Source organism: Coffea eugenioides, chromosome 2 (assembly GCF_003713205.1).
Source record: "Coffea eugenioides isolate CCC68of chromosome 2, Ceug_1.0, whole genome shotgun sequence".
NCBI lineage: Eukaryota > Viridiplantae > Streptophyta > Magnoliopsida > Gentianales > Rubiaceae > Coffea > Coffea eugenioides.
In genome coordinates this window covers 12,484,907-12,506,993 of record NC_040036.1, presented here as the reverse complement: position 1 = coordinate 12,506,993, position 22,087 = coordinate 12,484,907, and the positions used below count along the sequence as shown (strand labels likewise).

The 22,087-nt window shown below is 37.0% G+C and overlaps 3 protein-coding genes across 3 annotated transcripts; 1 reads left to right on the top strand and 2 right to left on the bottom strand.

Annotated features, from left to right (window-relative positions):
* Positions 1-456: 456 nt before the first annotated feature.
* LOC113756690 (serine carboxypeptidase-like 31) lies at positions 457-9,860 on the bottom strand. Its single transcript, XM_027300272.1, is given in 14 exon segments — positions 457-603; positions 1,465-1,558; positions 1,674-1,744; positions 1,746-1,770; positions 1,887-2,017; positions 2,297-2,584; positions 3,029-3,111; positions 3,197-3,289; positions 3,492-3,587; positions 3,781-3,888; positions 4,480-4,682; positions 6,183-6,261; positions 6,649-6,796; positions 9,552-9,860. Coding segments are annotated over 14 exon segments (1,875 nt in total).
* LOC113761113 (caffeoylshikimate esterase) lies at positions 9,741-11,020 on the top strand. The gene has a single exon (XM_027303959.1). The coding sequence runs from the start codon at positions 9,908-9,910 to the stop codon at positions 10,862-10,864; it is 957 nt and encodes a 318-aa protein (XP_027159760.1). The 5' UTR covers positions 9,741-9,907; the 3' UTR covers positions 10,865-11,020.
* A 3,399-nt stretch (positions 11,021-14,419) lies between these two features.
* LOC113763366 (metal-nicotianamine transporter YSL1-like) lies at positions 14,420-17,979 on the bottom strand. The gene is made up of 7 exons (XM_027307139.1): positions 17,355-17,979; positions 17,081-17,253; positions 16,488-16,582; positions 16,229-16,369; positions 15,943-16,132; positions 15,689-15,803; positions 14,420-15,489 (listed from the first exon to the last, which is right to left on the bottom strand). The coding sequence occupies exons 1-7, from the start codon at positions 17,809-17,811 to the stop codon at positions 14,564-14,566; spliced, it is 2,097 nt and encodes a 698-aa protein (XP_027162940.1). The 5' UTR covers positions 17,812-17,979; the 3' UTR covers positions 14,420-14,563.
* Positions 17,980-22,087: the final 4,108 nt, after the last annotated feature.

Sequence of the window (22,087 nt, the reverse complement as noted above, 5' to 3'; positions counted from 1 at the left end):
TTTTCGAACCTTTGATTTGGATTCAAGAAATTATTCGAGTGACTTTTTCATTTAAATTACGTTTTTCGTATCAGTTGCTCTCCCCTAACCAACGGACCAACACTCAACACTGGGTGGTTAATCAAAGCTTTGCATCAATTGAATGTTTATCGCTTGAGTATAATGCTTATATAAGCAACTTAGAAGAGTCAATGTTTTATAGGTTATATATGTGGAGAGGAAGATTGCATGTGTGAAAGTTAGAATTAGAGGCTTTGGAGGACTACAAAAAAAGATGATGTATTAATAACATCCAATACGCTCATATTGCTTTCATGCCGCAAACGCAGTGATGCACATAAAAATTACAGTAGTTATGTATATATATATATATATATAAATATGCCGTGAATAACAGTAGTAGAAGAGCAAAAAACTCTTGGAAAAGTACACTAAAATAGGACAATTATGTTTGATCTAACGTTGGAGAGGTGGATACTCCCCAGATAGAAATGCTGAGAAGAATGCAAGTGATTCGCTTGGTTTGAAAATGGGCACAGCATGACCGGCTCCTCTAAATGTAGCAAAAGTAACCCCCTCGTACTCCTGAAGCCAGCCACCAACCTAACATAAATGGTACAACATAATCTTCACGTCAGACCAATTCAATTGTCTTTTGGGCACAAAAGAATCAATGCAAGTATTAACTATGGAAGAATACTAGATCATTTGGCAGGGTTTTTTATCCCACTCATGAATGCAATCATGACGATGGAAGTGGAGCTAAACCAACATTTTATGGCATTTCTTTACTGCAAAGGTCTCAAGTAGGCTCTAGTTTAACAACAATTAAAACCCTCCACTCAACGAATCCAAACACTATGAACACCAAGAGTCTTGTATCAGATGCAAGAATTTGTTTTCTTATTCCCTTTGATCCAAGTTATACTCATGTGCTGTCATATAATACCCCAGAGAATAAAACGTGTTGAATGTTCAATTATTAGTCCTACATTCTTAAGTCGAAGTTATTAGCAAAATAGGGATTTCTATTTTCGGGGTGGGTTGCAGATCTCCAGCTGTTATGCGTCGATGTGACAAAGATAATCACTTTTTAAATTGTAGTGAATTTACCTTTAGAATTAAGGAAAATTTTTTCCATATTTCTTTTAGGATCATAAATCATCAACTTTTAGCAACTGGTTTTCAGAAACTTAGGTAAACAATAAAGCAAAATCTTGGGCGAGGTCAGATTAATATTGAAAACATTAAAGAAAGCCTAACACTGTGACAGATCTAGAAAGCCATTTGAAAAAGAGTCAAAGAAATCTCTTTTCAGGAGTCTCCTAATATTTTCTGTTTTTTTTCTTTCCTCCCGTGTCCCAGACTGCACAAGGCTAGCAGTCGAAGTTTATGAGAGGGATCAAAGTGGTACCAGGTAATAGCAATTTTTTTTCATGATCTACTGTATCCAAATCACGTTACCTGTTTCTGATGTACAGGGCCTCCACGCTCGTGTAATGCGAAGACCTGGAACTTAGCTGTACTTGAGACGGGAACTCTTCCATCAGTGTCTCCACTGCATCAACGGAAAAAAAAAAACCCAAAAAAATGGTCCAAATACTTTTATAAAGTGAATGATATTCAAATAGCAAGTAAATTAAAGCAGAAAGAAAAGAGTTTTGGCCATGTACCTATACACCCAAATTCTAAGTCCTGAAGCAATGAGTTTCTTGTATATAGGGAGCATAGATTCCTTTGAATCTTGACCAGCTATTAAAGATAGTCATGCTGCATCAAATGTGGTTGATGCGATATTAAGAGAACTAAATAATCTTATTTATCACACAAATGAGAGTTGCAAACCACAGAATTCAAATAAGTGAGATGGATGAGAAGTATATTACTTGCAAATGCTCCAGCCTCTCAGGCGCTGACCGTCACTAACATGGAGGGCTTTCTGCACCTCAGCTCTGTTGTAATAGTATCTTGCATAGTCGTCAAGGCATGGATCATAGCCGCCGATGATCCTTGGCATCTAGTATACGAGTGTTCAAGCACAGCCATGTCAAACACCAGAACAGGTTAATTCATCCTGTTGATAGTCAATTTTGGACTCTAGACTAGGAAGGATATCATGCATAATGATACGAATTGAAAATGACTAACTGAACCCACATGCTTCATTTTGGCTCCCAGGAAAGTCTTAACTATTATCTAAAAGTCTCATATGACATTGATGCTTTAGAGAGTTGGAAAATGGCACCTCGGTACGGAATATATAGTTATTTCACATACTTAAAAGCCCGCTTCTTACCAATTTAGAAGTGCTCCTGAACATGACTTGCATTGATTTGTCTTCGGAATTTGTTGAATTGCCAATACAGATTGATGTATATAGACTATAGATATCTATCTCCTTGTACTGTTTAAGAACTTCATCCACGGCCTGACTACAAGCTTCATTGCTCCATGTGTCATTGCTATAAAAATCACAAGATTCCTTGATAATTTTGTGGGTTTCATCTGAAATCACAGCATGGCTCCAAGCATAATCCACAAGACCTTTCCAGTCTTCAGCATCACATGTTTCAGGATTACCTAGCTGAAGCAAAGCAACAGTTTTCGCTTGATGTTACTGGTCAGAGAAAAGTCTACAATAATGAATAACAAAAGAGTTCACCTACAAAAGCGACTAAAAATCACAACATCTTTATGCAATAGGCACAGACGTGGGAATAGCTAAAAACTAGGAAGTATCATTTCCCGTAACAAAATAACCAGTTGCTACTGAATGCACACTCCTATTGACATGTCAAGATGTGATCATTATGTTGGCATTGAAATTAAGAAAGTGAAGTAACGATAAGAAGAGGCAATCACAGTTACCCTCTCACTGAAAGTGGACCTTTTTTTTTTTTGACTCCTTTAGCTTTTGCAAGATATCTAGGTAATAACATGTAAAGAAATACATAGGACTGTCACTCAATGCATCAGATTTGCTGTAACAAGAGGCCTAAGTTCCGCCCATGATTAAGACAGACTATACCAGTATGCCACCAAGATCAATGAAAAGTGAAGAATTTTTATTCTCGTCATGGATAAGTTCGGCCAGCTCAGGTACGTATTTGCCTGTTATAACATGTCAAGGAGAATATGAGCATATGCGAACTTTTGACAAAATGAACACCACAGTAGGATTAAAAAGTACAAAAACCTGCATAACTCTCCCCAGCTATATAGAAGGTTCGCTTTCTATATGATGGGAACTTGAGGAACCACTTGTGCAGGAAAATATAAGCATCTTGTGCTGATATCACAGTGGAACAAACACAGTTAAAAATAGAATAATTAGAAGTACAAACATATGCTTTTAAACCCAAATAATTATGCAACAGAGAAATACCAATGGACGTTAGTGTACAACGTGCAGGGAGATTGGGGAAGGGGTAAGGGATGAAGAGAGGAGATAGTAAAGGAACTTCAAAAGGAAAAAGCTTGTGGCGTATCACCTGTAAAGTCATCTCCTATGTTATCATAATCGGTACTTGTATTTGAGTATGAAAAGCCAACACCAACAGGAGATTCCAGGAACAACAAGTTTGCTTCTGCATCATTTCACAGGAAGAACTATAAATCTATAGTTTGTCAATGTATGAATTTGGAGTATATATTATGCTGGCGGTGCGTCGCATCTTAAAATATGTGTAGGGAGAGTGGTGACATGCGGTTCTGTATTGGACAGATGTAACTTAAATTAAGTGGCACACCTAATAATGCACAATTTGGTAGACATCAAACCTGTGTTCCATGAATAAGGATTAAATTTTAAGGCATGTCCATCTGTGTCCACAAGGAAAGGTCCAATCTCTTGTGTTGCTCCATATCCAACAGAAGAACATCCAGGACCTGAAACATTAACCTCCTGTCACCTTACTGGAGAACAAGCTACACAAGCATGGATTAAACAAATTGTAGGTGGCCTTATGCATTATGTGAGAAAAAGGAAAAAGCACAGTGTACCAAGTACTAGTAAATGAGATAGAATTAATCTAATCTATTGGTGGTACAGAGAGCTTGATCATTTTTAAAGTGCAAGCATCTAAAGAGAAGATTAAAATATTAGCTAAGATTCTCCTCTCCTCTTTTTAGTCAGAAAATTAAATTCCTTTGTCTAGTAATCCTTTAGATGAATAGAGGACTGGTCAAACAATCGTTAGAAATACTCGGTTCGGTTGCCACGAAAATACAAAAAAAACTTGTTAATCCTTTTCTCTTGCTGACATAGTAGGGTTTGAAAACCCTAGAGTTAGATGGTTGACATTATTCTCATTCAGTAAAAGCGCAAAAAGCTGCAGAAAATACTTCACATTTCCATGAATGATCCTAAGACCAAGATTTTACTAAAGGAAAGGTGTCTTAAAACCTATGACAGATGTGAAGCATTCTGCAATTAATTAACATGAGAAAAACCTCTGTGTACTGTTCCATGCTGCTTACCTCCATTAAGCCAGAGGACTAAAGGTTTCTCATCAGGGAGAGCAGAGGCTTCATAAAACCAGTAGAAAAGTGCTCTTCCGTTTTGTTCATTCACGGTGACATATCCGGCATAGTGCCGAAAGTTCACCATAGGTTGACCCGGCAAATTAGCAACTAGATCTTCTGTTTCCCGTAAGTTAGGTTTTTTATCAATGGACCAATGCCTAGCATTCAAGACCAGCAAGTTAACAAGAATCAAATAGAAGAAAACCATTATCTTGAATATGGGATCCATTTAGAACAGACACCAGCTGTGGGACAATTCAAGTCCTGAGGGTGAAACAAACAAACACCCACATGGCTATATATACTTTCTAGGATGCACTGTGCACCAAGGAATGAATGCCAAACTGTCTTCTGTGGGTTTAGGCAGGTTTCATCTGACGTAGATTTAGGCAGGTTTCAGAGTTTTAACTTGCACCAGAAAGGCAAGTGGAGCCTCCATTTCCATGTGGGTTGTTGGATCACAATCACGTGAACAACACGGGAAACAATTTAATACAGTTGCTAGTCTCTAATACACAACTTCAAAGGTTTTTTTCACTCCCTTGACGCACCTTACAACTCACATCGTAGAAAAACATGAAGGTATTCTTTTCCCACCAGTCTTTTGTTGTTTTTCACTTCCTTTTCCATTAGATGACAACGTCCTTCATTAATTTACAACTACTAATTATGATCCTTGAAAGTTCAAGGATCGATGGCATAGCAAAGCATATGTCATTCACTTACAATAAAAAAAAACTTAGAGATGGAAACAAGAAGTTTTCTGCATGTGTCAACAACTTATCTCAGAGCTTGTAATTTAACTTAGGGTGATTGGTGGGTGGGATGTCCTCAAAAAATGAGAAACCACCATAACATATCAGGAATCATAAACTTAGTACTTGCAGATAACATGAATAATTTTTTATCCAGAAAAAACAGAGGGAATTTCTGAGCACCAATGAATAAACGCAACAAATCAAGTGATAAATACTATGACAATCATTTGGAATATCTGGACCGGACAACCATATTTTCTTCAATAAATCATAAGCTAAAATGTCACCGCGGATTTGACATGCTTAGAAAGATGTATCCAAGTGATCACAACTAACAAATCAGTGGTGACAACTGGCCCAAATGACCACTGATTTGATCAAAGATAGAAATGGAATTTCAAACATCAGAGATAAAGGGATAAAGTGACAGCAGAATTGAATAGGAAGAGAAGGCTTCATTATGTTTTCCGCACGTGGCACTTCTTTATGCTTGCTGACCAAATTCTTGTAAGGAAATTTTCACTTCAACAGAGTGAAAGAAGTTTTGGTATATATTCCCAACTGATGGTGCCCTTGCTACACAAAGAAAAGATGAGCTGCTTTTGGAATCTCATCATCAAAGGGGAGAAAGAAAGAGTTTTGTGGCGAACCTTATGCGTCGTGACTCTATTACCTGAAGTCAATGTGATGATAAGCGATGATGACAGCAACCAACTTAGTCGTGAATTATGACTTGGATCCCAATACAACAGGTAGGGATACATCCCTTGATTATTTAGTAATTATTTTATGGTTTACAAATTCTATCCAGACTATGTGCATTCTAGTAATCTATTCGCCACCTTAAAGAAATCGAGCTCTAAAGATAGCCCTCTTATGGCCAATCTACGGATTTCTTACCAGCATGTCTTGATACAGGATGCATACATATCCTGCAACATAAGTACAAGTGAATTTGCATCTAAAGATGCTGACAAGGCTACACCAAGATTAAGCTATACAGGGATTAAAGTTAGGGAAAGGAGGTTTTTAGGATCAATTAAAGTACTTCAATGAGAGAAGAAGAAGTAGTATCTCTGAATACATAACCAACTGTCCACGTAACAGCTAAAACGTGAGTGACGAGTTGCAGCTATATGTGTTTCCTTATTTCAGGTGAAACCAGATTAATGGAGATTATAGTTGTACAATTCTTGAAACTCTTTTCCATGGATTTGCATAGTGTGGCTGTATATGATCTTTTAAGATCATCGTAATTATGAGACAATACGCAGTCAATATCTCATATCAAAATTCATGTTTCCTGCCAAACTGCAAGATCCTATTTCTTCTTGCTTGAGCAAGGAACTTCCTCCTTGCTCCTCACCGTACCAAGTAATTTCTTTTGGCATCAATTCAGCAGCACAGAAATCTTTCTCAAAATTGCATTTTTCATCTTCCCTGACTGAACAGACATGTGATTCATTGTTCACACTGTTCTCGGAAGCACTCCAATCCAATAAATTAAATTGTATCTGTATTCCAGAAATTATCACAGTAAGATAACGTAGAATATAATTTTATCCAAAAATTGTTGCTGACCAGAAATTCAGGTTCAATGGTGAACTCTATCTACCTGATGATGAATCCTTCAATTTAGGTGTCTGTCAAGTCACAAGAGGCTCTTTGGTCCCCAGAACAAGGTACAGTTGACTCTGCACTATCTCAAAAGCAGTTCCCACTTATAATAGATGAGGAAGAAGATCTATCTAACTTGTATACTTCCGTGGTCTTGCAGGAGTTAGACTTTCCTTTGCTTCGAGTAAATAAGGAAAAGAATGCACTAGTCTAAATACAAATAGTGTCTGAAATACTTAATTAATCATAGAACTACTGTGTCACCTTTGTTGCTCTTTCAAATCCTACAGGAGCAAACACAATTCAAAAGCCAAAGGATCTGTCAATCTAAAGACACTAGCTCATCAATTTTGCTTCTTTGGAGATGAACATTTTGCAAAACTGTTAAAATTAAGCTTGTGGCCCTTAAATCCCAGTGATGAGAAAAGTGACTAAATGTGCCAGGCAAAACCTAAGCAAATGGAACAGCAAACAGAGAGATGGGACCAAAGTAGTCTTTCACTCTTTTGTGCCTTCAATACCAAGATGTACAAGTAGATTAACAAACAGTATATCTAGTCTAATAGTTATCTATAGAAACATCAATCATGGCATTGGCCATCATTCTCTCTATAGGACCATAATTCTGTTATCTGTATGACTAAACATCCATTTATCACCTTCTCCACCTCCCACCCAGCCCCAGACAAAGGTTTGAAAAAATTAAAAAATGCCATATAGGCACCTCTCTTAAGCATGACGATTCGTTGTTTGCATTGTTACAGAAAGAATGAAATTTGACCTTACTGGTGAAGCTTAAAGAGAAGATGTCACTTCTAAAGTTTGCAGGCGGTATCTGTTTATTTTGCATTTCAGTCTTTCAAAATGATTAGAAACTGTCCAGAAAAGCTTATCTCTTAGTTCTTTTTGCCGCAAGCAGAAGGATGAAAGAGTATATATCAGCATCAAAGGAGTTTAACAACACCCTTTCATCTATTCCACTATCTCCAATTTGACTGTGCAACTGTCAACATTAGTTTGGAGTAAGGTATGTGGTAGGTAAAAGAAATCCAAACAGCTGTTTCTGCCAAGTATTGTAACCTAATGGGAATACTTCTACCTTTGTATCCAAACAGCAGTTACTAGGATGTGGTAGATATAAATAGATAAATAATCTATAAAGAGCTGAAACAGAGTGCAATCTCAATGTGCTGAAGAAGACTAGACTGCTTCCAACCAATTTTCAGCTAATAGGTTTACAGCATTAAGACCGCATCTTTAAAAGTTCAAGCAATTCTATCTTTCATTTTGTAGATGGCTTGGCCAGGGCATACGGTACTAGTATTTATTTACCCTTTTCTATGTTTTTCCTTCTTGACTTGGCTAAATACAGCCAAATAACATAATAGCAGGGGAGGATGTGGGGGACACAAAGGAGAGAGGGGAGTCAAACTCGCTTCCTGTAACACACTGATGACCAAGAGAAGGTGCAGGCAAGACAATCCTTTTGTGGGAAAATCTTTGTAAACACCCAATAGTATATCACCTAAAAGGGACAGCAGGACAAGGATGTGCCAAAAATCTAGTGTAATTTCCTTTTGATCTTGAGTTGCACACTGTCACTAACAGCACCATGGTGTCCATATGAAGCATACTCAAATAGTTAATCAAGTAGCAGGTCTTTTCCCCACGGCTCCTTTTTTTAAGTTGACTTGTCTACTATAAACGTGATTCAAATTTATTTTTCTCTAGCTAGAATCTGTTGTCTCCACCTTCCGTGATGGAAATTTGACCCCACCTAAATGCCAATTAACAGTTTGCTTTTTGTGTTCTTGCGGAAGTGTCACTTTTACTTTATTCAACTTTTCTTTCTTTTTGTAATTAGAAATTTCCCCCTAGAAGCTTGAGTGAAAGAGACAATGCACGGTTGTTGTTGACTTGCCGTTCGTCTCTATCTCTAATCATTGTGATGCATTGCATCTTAACAGTTTTCTTGATTAAGTTGATATCCATAAGAACATCAATTTGGAACGAACGTAACACCGCTAGTGATTACACCTTAACACAGTAAAATTCATTAAAAAAAAATTAAAGCATGAAGAAGAATCAATATAAAAGTATATCTAGAAGACCAAGCAAACATTTTTCAATGAAACAGGAATAAACAGAGACAGGATATTCATCAGCAGATAATCCTTTACCTCTGAGAGTGCGATTAGACTAGTTACAAAGCTAAAAGACCCTCTGGCGCTTGAGTTTTTTCTGGTGTTAGCACAAACAATCATCAATGATCCTCCCGGAAGCAGGAAAATTGACAGTATGAGAGCTTTTGTACTCCAAGCCCTATTTGTTTAAGTATTGGATTTTTCCAAAAGTCATTGGACCCTAGATTAATCCCAAAATTCTAAGCAGAATATTTCCTTCGCAGTGACAAACAGCCCACAACCAAACATAACAACCAATTGCAGTTTAATATTGCTCAAACGTAGCCATCCATTGAAAAGTAAGATAACGTGTCAGCAGTCATTAAAGCGCAAAAGCTCAGCAGATTAAAATATAGTAGATGTGGTGATCAACGACCTGTCAAATAAATTGACGGGAACAGTACCTTGCGATAAAGATCATAAAGTGAATTTTAACAATGCATTTTGTCTTGCATCCAGGACTCCAAACCTTTGTTTGTTCTTTTTCAAGTTCTGGATTTTCCTTTGTGGAGACTGGAGAGACGAATGTAACTGGGAAATTCAGAGGGCCAATAAGACCAACCCACAGCTTTGGCATAAGATATCTACCAACTACCATCCTACACCTCATGGTCCAAACTCCAAAGCCATAGTCCAATACAAAATTGTAAGTGCTGAGAAGGCCCCCAGCCCCACAACCGACAAAGGCGGAAAAATCCCCAGCCCTGCTCGGCAAAAGTAAGAAATTTCCGCCGCAACTCACCTCTAAATAAATCTCTAATCCCAGAAGAAACCCCATTAAAGAAAGGAAAAAGGCCACAAAACCCCATTCTCCGGACTCCAGTAATGGGAGAAGATCACCACGAAGCCCTCAAAACAGAACCCTATTACTGGGGAACCACTCCGGAGGACGAGTACTTCGACCTCCATGGCATCAAATCAACCAAATCTTTTTACACTTCGCCCAGAGGCGTCACCCTCTTCACCAAATCATGGCTACCTCCTAACAACCATCCACGTGGCGTCATCTTTATGGTCCATGGCTATGGTAATGATATCAGCTGGACTTTTCAGGCAACCACAATCTTCCTTGCCCAAAATGGTTATGCCTGTTTCGCCGTAGACCTTGAAGGCCATGGCAAATCTCAGGGCCTCAAGGCCTATGTCCCAAATGTTGACCTTGTTGTCGATGATTGCCTCTCACTCTTCAACTTCATATTGTCCCAAAATCCCACCTTTCAAAACCTCCCCAAATTCTTGTATGGTGAGTCAATGGGCGGAGCAATTTGTTTGTTGATTCATTTCAAGATCCCAACTTTGTTCAACGGTGCAATCTTGATTGCACCCATGTGCAAGATTTCTGAAAAAGTTAGGCCTAGATGGCCTATTCCTGAAATCTTGACAATTGTGGCAAGATTTGCACCAACTTTACCTATTGTGCCGACAGCTGATTTAATAGAGAAGTCTGTCAAAGTCCCAGAAAAGAAAATTACTGCAGTATCAAATCCATCAAGATACAATGGGAAACCAAGATTAGGGACTGTTCTTGAGCTTTTGAGGGTTACAGCTTACATTAATGGTAGATTATCTGATGTTAATCTTCCATTTCTTGTGTTGCATGGCAGTGCTGATGTTGTTACTGATCCACAAGTGAGTATGGAATTGTATGAATTGGCTAACAGCAAGGACAAGACTATCAAGATCTATGACGGGATGCTGCATTCCTTGTTGTATGGGGAACCTGATGAGAATATTGAAATTGTAAGAGGAGATATCTTAAAATGGTTGAACAATAGATCATAGATGCTGAGACAGGAATGTAAAGTTCATTGTTACCATATTGAGATGAATTGATTCATTTACTGTTTATGAGTCCAAATGGATGATTGTACTTTTATGCATAGCTATGGCTATGAAGTGCAGTGAAATTTTAGTGCAATCCATGATAGAATTTTGTCATTTGATTGAAACTCCAGTTGGTCTTGGGTTCTTCCTAGAAGCAAAATTGTTGCTGAAGCTTCAAAAATACAGAGCAGACTTGGCTAGGTTCGATATATTCCAAGGAAAAACAACAGCCAGCAATAGCATATCTTTGAATTCAGAATGGGGAAAAAAGGGGAAAAAGGATGAAAAGAGACTCCTTTGTTTTCTGTTTACTGGCTACAATTATCCGCGATTAGTGTTAACAGTTATTTCTCTAAAATGGCCTCTCAAAATGGTTGCAAAATTTGCTAAGGTAAATCAAAGGTCGTCTGATATGTTGGATAAATACTGGCATTCCTTCATTTTTTTTTTTTCTTGGTACATCATTCCATTAATTCGAAGGAACTTAGAAACAGGGGTGCTACATTAACAATGATGAGAATTGATTCTTGGTCTCGTCAGTGTCTAGGAGCAGAACAGCATATGCCTTGGCATATTAAAGATACTTATTCTCCGTAGGTTGATTCTTTTTACGAGTATGTAATGGTTGCTTCAATAAAAATATGTGGTGGTTACTTCCACGTCCAGTAAAACAAGAAGAAAGTTTAAATCACGGCACGCGGTTTATACTTTACATATCGCATTGAACTTGAAATATGTTAATTTGAAGTGCTAAGTTGAGGCAATCTTGATTTTAGGACTCAAGATCAATTCAGATAAGAAAACCATTTTCTCCTTATTAGATACAAGCAAATTGTGATGCAGATGATTCTCTTCTTCTATGTGCAATGTTGCCCAATATAATAGGGTGAGCTCAGTAAGGAACTTGGTCCCCTTTGGGGAGACTCCCCTTGGTTGTTTCTCTTACTTGCAAGCTGCAATGACTTGTACAGGCGGAAATCATTGTTTTGAAGACCGGACCGGCCGGTTGGACCGTGAACGGGTCATAACTCCAGTCCAGTTCATACCTCGGGTCAACTAGATTCAAAAACCAATAAAAACCATTTGAACCGTGCAAATCGGATTGAACTGTTGAATCAGCGATTTTTTGTTTTTGTCTATTAAATAGAAAAATATATAAAAAGAATAAGTTTTCGTTAACCCTAAAGACTAATTATAAAATGTCACATCCACTTACTTTCTTTTCATTTTTTGCCTCTTATCAAGATTGCATCTTTATTTTCTATTTTCCTGATTTCTTCTAAACTCCAAACTTCTTTTTTTTTTAAGTTGCAATCTCTAAATCCCAAAAATGTAAATTAAAAATTTAAATTCACAATGTCTAATTTCCATGGATGTGAATTTTGTATAATTTTAGAATATTGTGGTATTTTTGGGTTGGATTTAAGATTTTTTTTTTTTGGTAAATATAATTGAGACTGAGATGAAATTTATTTGTTACAATTTATAATTTAAAATTTTTATTTGTGAAAATCCAAGATCTTTGAAAATATTAAACTTTTCATCATATAAAATCTTAAATTAGTCCATTGCAGGTCTTATTTTATACATATACATTCATATATTTTTTTAAAAAAATTCATCGAACCAGGGTTGAATCGGTCCAACCAGTTGAGTCTTGACCCAAACAGCTTGCCAATTCAATTAATAGTCCGAGTTTCAAAACATTGGCAGAAATAGATGCAGAATTTGTTTGCACAGCCTAAAATCCAACCCCAAGTCACTTTATGATTCTAGTTTGTCCTTTTAAACTGTACAATATGTTTTTGACTTAGTGCCGAATGCTTATGAAAGACTTGCCCGTACCAAGCTCATAGTATTGCTTAGGAATCACCCAGGATCAATGTTGACTTGCATTCTTGATCATCATGAAAAGATGATCTTCCAGTTGGGTTTTTAAACATGCATTTGACTTCTTAATAACACTAAATTAAGTTGAAATTTCGGTATTGCTCAAGTTCAGTTCGAGTAGCTTGGTTCTTTTGTACTGAATTACTACTATTTTTCCTTTGCCTTCATGAGTTGAGCTTCACAAACGAACACTAGAACTTGTTGAAACTTGATTTGATTGGTTACGCGATCATTGAGACGAACTTCAGTAGATTATATGCGTGGAGATTTTTGGAAACTAGAATTTTTGAGGGCAAAAGCAACTTGTAAATGAAACTGCAGACAACAGAGAAGACATTGCATACTTGAACTGATTTATATGCAAAATTGCAGGTGAATCAAAATAAACAGTGGTAAAATGAGATGTCAATCTGGCAAAAATGGAGACGACCGACAAGGGGCAATTATGTGGGATTAAGCTAACAAGATTGTGGAAAAAAGCATGCAGATGCAGATTATAAATGTACAACTAAATCTCTTCTGAGCCATCTAATCGAACACTTGTTTGGAGTCGTAATTGTCCATACCCCTCCTTTGAGGCTTCAACAGAGGGATTTGAAGATTAGTTAGGAGCCTGGGATGAGGAAGAGAGAAACTAATACTCCCTCCCTCCCATTTTGATAGTTCTATTTTCTTTTTTTGTCTGTCTGAAATTGTAGTTCACTTTTCAATTGAAAAATATAGTTATCTTTTAATTTATCTAAAATACCCTTATTCAATGTAGGGTGTTATTAGTATGAAGTTATAAACTACCCTATTTAATATAGATTGTTAACCTACCTCATTTAATACATTTAGATTTTCCAAAACATATTGATATATGAAAAGCCAAATTTGTTATTCTTTCAAGCCAAAATGCTCGATTTTTTCTTGATCATCAATTCAAGTTCCCATAAACCATCAATTCAAGTTTCCATAAATAATTAATATAAAGTTGTACTCTATTTAATGTAAGGGTATTTTAAGAAAATAGCAACTTAAATTTATTATTCCAATAAAGTTAACTACTTTTTTCTTAAACTGTGTGGTGAAAAAAAACTAGAACTATCAAAATGGGACAGATAGATAGAGTATTATATTGGCTTTGTGTTGTCATGGCTTAAGCTTGTCAATGCTTTGGAACTCAATCCTCAATATTTGCTAAACGCAACCTACAACGTAGCCTGTAGTGTTTGTTAGTTATGCCACAAATTGTGGTGTTTGTTATCCAAGGGAAGTGAGAAACCAAGCTACGTGAAAAGACTATGGCCTTAAAGTAACAAGGACTTCAAAGATTGAAGAAGAGATGTGAAATCAGCATCTGCAGTTATTTGGATTCCAAAGTACCCCAAGTTTTGAGATTGAAACTTTTTATTAGTGGAGATCGAGAACATAATATCCGAATCTCTTTTTTTTTTTTATTTTTTTGGGATTTTGAAATAAACATAATTATGGTATTAATTTACTACTCATGAGGATGATAATGATCGAGTTTGGGGGCTACTAATAGAATAGGAGTGAAAGCTTCTTTTGTTGTAGCCGTGTTATGGTCGACGTGAATTGTGACTTTTATATTTAGAAAAATTAAAATTATGGGAAGGAATATATGGTTATATTTTATATTGATGCCTTGTATCTTATGGTTAAGCTACAAGTAAGTTACCATGGTGTTGTGTCCAGGATTTGGATTGGGGCCATCCTTTTTCTGTTGGACATATAAACAACAATGCAAATTATTTTCCTCTAATTCTAAGAAGCCAAGAATTTCATGCAAATTGGTGGTTTGACTTTGGCCAAAGCAAGAATTGATGCCGGCAGTACCCAAAGGCCTTCACCACATATCAGTCCAGAAGCAACTGCTGGAACCATCAGCTCTGCTTTCTTGGAGTTAAGCTTGTGCCACACGAACACAACCAAACTTCCAATGCACATGTCAATTGCGACGTATGCCCCAACTAAGAAGGGCAGTGCCACAGCCATTGGCACTGGCATCCATTTTCCGATCCTCGCCGGAGAAAGATCTTTCACTATATTGATGCCAACCGCCAAGGCAAAGAAGCCATAACAGAGATCCAGGCAATATCGTGGTAATGCTGAAAAACCTTCAACTCCAAGAATGGCCATGTTTCTGTAAATGATACCATAGGGGGCCTTAAACTCGCCGTTGGGGTTTCCAACGTCGAATGCCTTGTAGAACAGGAAGAAGATGAGCGGTGCAACCACGCAACCTGTAGCTGTACCAATGGCCTGGCTCAGAAACATTGCTCTAGGGGACGTAGAGGTTAGATGTCCTGTTTTAAAATCTTGCATCAGAACACAAGAAACAGAAATGACTGACTTCATGAGACCTGCCCCAGCTAATCCTGCCACAACACCGTGTTCTTTTCCAACCAATGCAGCAATGAGAAAAAGCCCTACTTTACCATAATTGTAGCCCATGTTCAAATCCGTCAAACCAGCTCCATAAGCATTGCAGAAAGCTAAAGCTGGAGCACATATATATGCTACGACAACATAGTACCACTTGAGCGCAGGAAAGATTAAGGGAATAGTGATTGCTGAAACGACTGCCAGGGATATATACCCACATGCTGCTATCCACATTGGAATGTTTTCTCTGATGAAGACCTCATCTCGTGTCCGATTATCAATGGCATCGTTATTGTTACTTTCCTCTGCCAAAAGGAAATGTAAATTTTTTAGAGTCTTTTTATTGCACAAGATCGTTCAAATTTACATTCCAGGTGTATGATGTTCGACGAGATGCTTGAAAATCTTTTTAACCACTTTAACCAAAAAATAGGCGTGGCATTAATAAAGTTTAGGAACAAAATGCTTCCAGGTATAGCCTTACACGTTTGTTCGTATCTTTACCTGAGCTGATTTTTCTCCCTTTGAACTTGACATACATGCTAGAAACCGTGATACAAGTTATCTTGATGAAATTGTATAGCCCATCACCTAAAAGGAGAGCAATGGGAATGAACACCTGCCAGGAGATCGTATTTGAATTGAATCATTAATCCAACATGATGTCGAATCCCCATGAAAATAGACATACTAAGGCCAGATGCACATATAATGTGTCAGTGTGTGGATATGTGTGGAAGAAAGAGGGAGAGAGAGACCTTATAACCATTAAGACTTCTCATACTGACTTCTGGTATTTCTTCTGGGAACCAATGTCCCTTTTGCTTTTTGATGAGTGGCCACATTATGCCCCATGAGAGCACTGAGCCAAGAAGCATAGACAGGTTCACAACGTGGGGACAGATCATTCCAGTTCCCACATAAGTAAAGCTAAAATCAAAGTAGAATCTAACCCAAAAAAAAGATCAAAGTATCAGCAAGTCAAACAACTTCAATGATACTCAGAAAGTAACTAACTATAAGTGCTGCATGATCTAGACGTACGTTTGCCTCTGAGCTTGCAATCCAAATGTAGGAAACTTTGAGAATCCGCATTCTCCTAGTCCTTGTCCAGAATAAAACCACTGAAAAAATCCCCATAAGAAACTCAAAGAGAACATCTTCGTGAAACCTCGTACTTGCTTTCTGCAGCGTCAAAAATTATATGTCATCATTACCAACATTAGTTTATTTTTTTTAAAAAAAAAAGGCACATATTTCTGTACGTGATAGCTGTTATATATATTAAAGAAAGAAGGTGTACTTAGCCATTTTGTCATCCATGGAATGAAATCCATTGATCAGAATAGCAGTTGCCGTGCCACTTGGAAAGGTCAATTTGTAGTCTATTATCAAGATCTGCAGACCAATAGGAACTCCTAAGACTTTTAAATTGTAAAAGAGTAGTACTTGAAAGTTGAAACTCGTAGGTAAATGATAAAGAAAATGCTGTTTGTATCTTTGCTAGAACTTGTTGAAGGAAGTACATATTGTGGTCCAACAGTAGAACAATAGCAAATATGTAAGAGTGGAATTGGATGTACACGATGAGTAGTCTTTCATCATTTGGTCATGCATCTATATCGAATATACAAATACAAGTATACTAGTATATCGATGTTTCATAGAAAGTTGGGAATCTTCAAAAGTTGCAATCCATTCCAGTGCAGCTATTTAAAGAGTAAGACACAAATCAGCATGATGAGAATTCGACTTTGTATATTTTTCCCTAATAGAGGAAAATTGAGCTAAAAAAAAGTCAAATTTTACGAATTGCATCATATCTGATGTTCAAAAGATTTAGGAAGAGGAACAAAACCAACAATAAAGACAAATGCCATATTCACGTACGTATACCTTTCGGAGTGGAATCAACACGAAAAGACCAATGAAACAAACTGCAAATAGGTAGCCGGTCATCCAACCAACCCCAGGTTCCTTGTAGCTGCCTGGAGGATTTCCCTCAGTGGTTACTCCTGTCTGTTCATACGTCTTCTTACTTAGAGCTAACATATAAGAACTAAATCCGCCTGAAAGTCCGAAAACAAATCAAAAGGGATAGATAATTAGAGACAGTACTAAGAGAGTAGATAAACTAAACTCAGTCATTTACTAGTAAGAGTGCTCTAACCTCCCAGTGCAATGCTGTAACACGCAACTGCACAAGTTTGTATCATAGTGTTCTCCTGCGGGGTGAACGGAACTGAAACTAGTCCAACCTTTCGAACCAGCTTTGTCCATGTACGAACAATGATGAATGCAAGAAGAGCAGCAGAGACATTGAGGTGTGGATTGATCCCTGCCGTGAGGGCTAGCTTCATAGTTATGATGCTGTAGATGCTCCCTATGAATACACTGACAATGACACCTCGGACAGTGATCTGCTTCTTCCATGGTTGAAGCCTCCTCTGAACCTCAGCCGCTTTCTGCAGCTCTTCCAAGTCCTCTCTCTCAATCATTTCTTCCTTCTGGTGATGAATTGTCTTTTTTTCAACATCCATAGCTTCTACAAGAGTATTGTTCATCATCTTTAGTTTCCAGAAAAACCTCTGTGTAATGTCAAAGGAGTAAATCCTGCCAAAATACATGTAAATTCTGACCCATGGGACTCTTTATAAGAATGATTGGGGTTGTCATTTTGTTGATAGTTCAATGGTCATGATATGCATCCTCTACTGTACATGCTTGGCTTTTCATGCCGTCGACCTTGTCATTGACTCTCGTTTCTCCATGTCACTTGAGGTTGAGGTAGTTGTGACTTGTGATAATGGTGGAGTAAAGAAGATAAAGTTGGGCCTCTAGTAGGCGGTTCGCGGGAGAGGGACAGGAGTAGGAACGATTCTCAGTACGATGTAACTTTCTTTTACCACGCCCGACCTGTGGAAAGTTTAACAATGAAAAAAGTTGTACTCTGATTGATGAGGAATGAAAAATACATGGTTCTGGCGTTTACAAGTTCCATTTCAAGGCGAAATTACCATTCTAAATCTTTTCTGTTATTTTTTTTACATCGTATTGCAACTTATTTACGCCATATCTATAATTTATTTACATGCAATTTTAGAGCATTTATACTTACAAGGCAAACTTGTTTGAAATGAAACTTGTGAAACCCCAACCACAAATTACATCAAATGTAATCTGATTGGTCACAAGAGTTGAAGAGACTCCTTTCGTTGGGTTGATGAACAACTTGATCATCAATAAATAACAGAGGCAGATGAGAAGGTTTGTTCACTTAATATCTTAATGCACCAGAGTTGCTTGTTTATCTGTGATTCTGTGTACTAGAAAAGAAAACCTTGGATTAGTCGAAGATCTTCTGGTTTTTGAAGGAACGTCCAGTGAAAGAATTTCAAGAGGTATTGGATTTGGGTGATTGTAAATTCAGTGTAAAGTTTTGGATCCTCTCATATTTTGTCCTTTGAGCTTCAAGCAGTGTTGCATAAATTTGTCCTTGACTTCATTAACTAATTCTCATTATCAACTTTGTTTCATTTTCTTTAACAACGGGTACAGCCTTCATATCATATATTGCTTACTTTCTGGTTGTGTGCATATATATATATATATATATATATATTCGGATGAAGCAACAATGACATTGGAGTCTTTAGGATTCGGCGATAGCCTGCGGCGCCAAAGTAATTCTGTGTTGGGCAGGTAGTCCTAAATTCCATTTGCACAAAACGAGGTTCTAAATTTCTTCTACAAGTACTAAAAATGTTCAAAAATAACAATGGAAGTGGAGTCACATGCGCCTAGACGGAAAAAACAGCGTTTTGTATTGTGATATATGTAAGATACTCTCTATTTCATTTTTGGTAGCTTTTATTTTTTTTGATAGTTTTGATTTTTTTTCTCACACAGTTTTAAAAAAATAGTTAACTTTGTTGAAAAAGTAAATCTAGACTAATATTTTTCCTAAAATATGTTTACATTAATATTAAGAATATCACTAATCACTATACCTTTTTAATTATAACAACAATAATGATGGTATATTGCACCATTCAATACATATATCAAAATAATTATTGGTAAAAAACTGTATTAAATAGGATAGGTTATATTTATTGATAACAATGTATATTAAATAAAGATATCTTAGAGAAGTTAAAAGTTTATTATATTATCGAATTGGAAGGTGGACTATAAATTGAGACGGTTAAAAAAGAAAAATAAGAGCATCACAATGAGACTAATGGAATACAAAAGTTATTAAAATTATTTAAATTGTATATATAATTCAAGTAAGTACAATCTACTTTGTAGGTTAGTTCCCACATCGGAGTTGGGGGGATTTGGGGTAGTTTATAAGTCTCCTCAGGAACCATAAGAGTTGCAGGCTTTTGTGGTTTCTGTGGATTAAGGGTTGTAAATTATCAAAAGTCTTAACTGGCTTTGACAAAAAAAAAAAAGTACAATCTACTTTGTACAAAAACTTGGGTGTCCAATCCAAACACTTGAATAGATGCATTATTAGTCCATTTCGATGGCTTTGAATAAAACCAAATGGTGGGTCTACCCTACTTGTCAAGTGGTGAGTGGTGTGACAATGGAAATGGGGCCTGAGCAGTTAATGGCCATGATTTGGCCAAAAAATTTTGTGCGATCCAGATAACAAGTTGTGCATCGATTTTCACACCGTGTGTGGGGCCTATAAAATTTTGTACTAAAGTTACACGCTGTGCAAATAAAGTTATGCCGTGTATAACCAAAGTTACGCGCTATTGAAAATGACAAAAACCGTTGGGACAGTTGCACCTGCAACCGTCCGTGCCCCTTTTCCGTGTGACAATATATCACTGGTTACAATCCAATCGTATTCGTATAATTATGAGAATTAGTAATTGACTAATTGTAGGCTTTGCATTAAATGGGAGAATTAGTAATTGACTAATTGTAGGCTTTGCATTAAATGGGGTAACAAGTTTGCCTGATCTGGCTCCTCGAGTTTAAAGACATACTTATTATTAGCAAGTACGAATGTGGAAGTATGACTGATCTCAATAACCTTTGCCATGGGGGTCTCAATTTAGTAGGCAGCCAGTGGAAAAAGATCCAAGTTTGAGAGTTGAGACCATGCCATGCGTATATTTTCCACTTCCTTTGAGCTAATTTCACTTGGCTTGGAACAAAAAGCAACTAATAGGAAAACAAAAAGAAACCGAGGACAGAAATGATTATAATTGTTAGATAAATCATAGGTCGTAATCATAGTAATAAATCAGACAAATCACCAGAAAACAAAATTTACTAAAGCTCAAGCGAGGTAAATATAAGTATGGATTTTTTTTAATATATATGTATTTTTTCACCCTCCGATCCCTCCTCATTCTCTTCCTATTCTTAACCGTCAGAAACAAAATTCGAATCATGAACTTATCAGCAAAAAATTGCACAGCGAAAAAGACTCGAACAGATCTCCCCAACCACCACTCTACTGGAGGTGAATACAAGAAGTACGATATTAATAATAGGTAAAACGACTAATGCAGAAGCTCGAGTTAGGTAGATAGCTTCCTAATTATGGCAAACTGCAGCCCTATAAACGAAGAAACATATGGCGTTCAAGAACAAGAGAACCCTAATTTTAGCAGAAGGATTGGAATACAGCTAGCTCTCCCAGATTTAAGTCACCTAAAAAGTAAAAACACCACCATTTCATTTAAGTACTGATGAACTGAAAACAAGAATACTGTGTCACACTCACTCAGGAGGAAGAGTCAAAACAGGCAGGCTCAATAATGTTAAGTTGGACTTCTTTGCAAGGTCTCTAGAACACTTTTATGGCCTCAGGAAAGATGAAGTCAAAGTCCACCTCCGTAACTCGGTTTTGCCCGTCAGTCACCAACATTGAAGTTGGACAGCAACGTGACCTTTCAACTTTCAAGAATCCTTAGAATTGATACAAAGAAATTAATGCTGACCTCAGCCCAAACTGGTACAGTCCATTATGACTGTTAGACAGATGAATTCACTAATTCGGACTTTGATGTTCTTGATATTAACATAAAAATATGAAAAGCACAACTTACAGAAAAGTAAACATATTACTACTCTTAAGCAGCAAATGTCTCGTCCAAAATCAACTATGCGGGGAAGCCAAAATTTTCTAGTTGCTCCAAATCCAAAATTTTCTAGCCGAAAGGATGTCCTATCTTAATTTGCCAACATCCTTTCGAACGACTAATTCAAATTCATCTTTCTAGTCCTTCTCGGGGGTCCATATTTTGTCTACCTCTTTAAAAACAAAAATTTTAAGTAAACATTTCTCGATTCAGAAGATAACACATCGTTTCTTTGCAAAAAAACAAAAAACCCATAGTTTGGAAGGTCGATCCTTTTATTTTTGTCCAATTAATTACTTTTACATCTCCTAAGATGAGGCCAAATAACAAGTTCTTTTCTTTAAGCCCCGGTCTGCTCCCTTTTTGCTACTGAAAGTTTTGCAATTATTTGTTTATAAGATATTGACTACAATTGAAAAGGTCTTAACAATCATTTCTCAATTATTTGCTTTCCGGACGTGCACGGCAGTCCACTAGATAATTCTTCCCCTTAGCTCTCATGAGAAAATCATCTCACTAAAGGAAAGGGCCCCTTAGGGAGCAAAGGGCGCAGCTTATTCAGTTATTTGTTGATTGAAAAAAAGACATGAATGGCATCAAAGTTACCGAACATGTCACACAAAGTCTATTAACTAACCTTAGATTTTGAATCGCAACATCCAACCAATTTCCAAAATGTGACATTTTTTTGTTTTTAAGGTTGATGTTTTTCGAACATTTTCTCAAATGGTGAAAACGAATTTAGCGAATACAATGTCTATTCAACCCTTCTAGGGTAGCCGACCTGGTG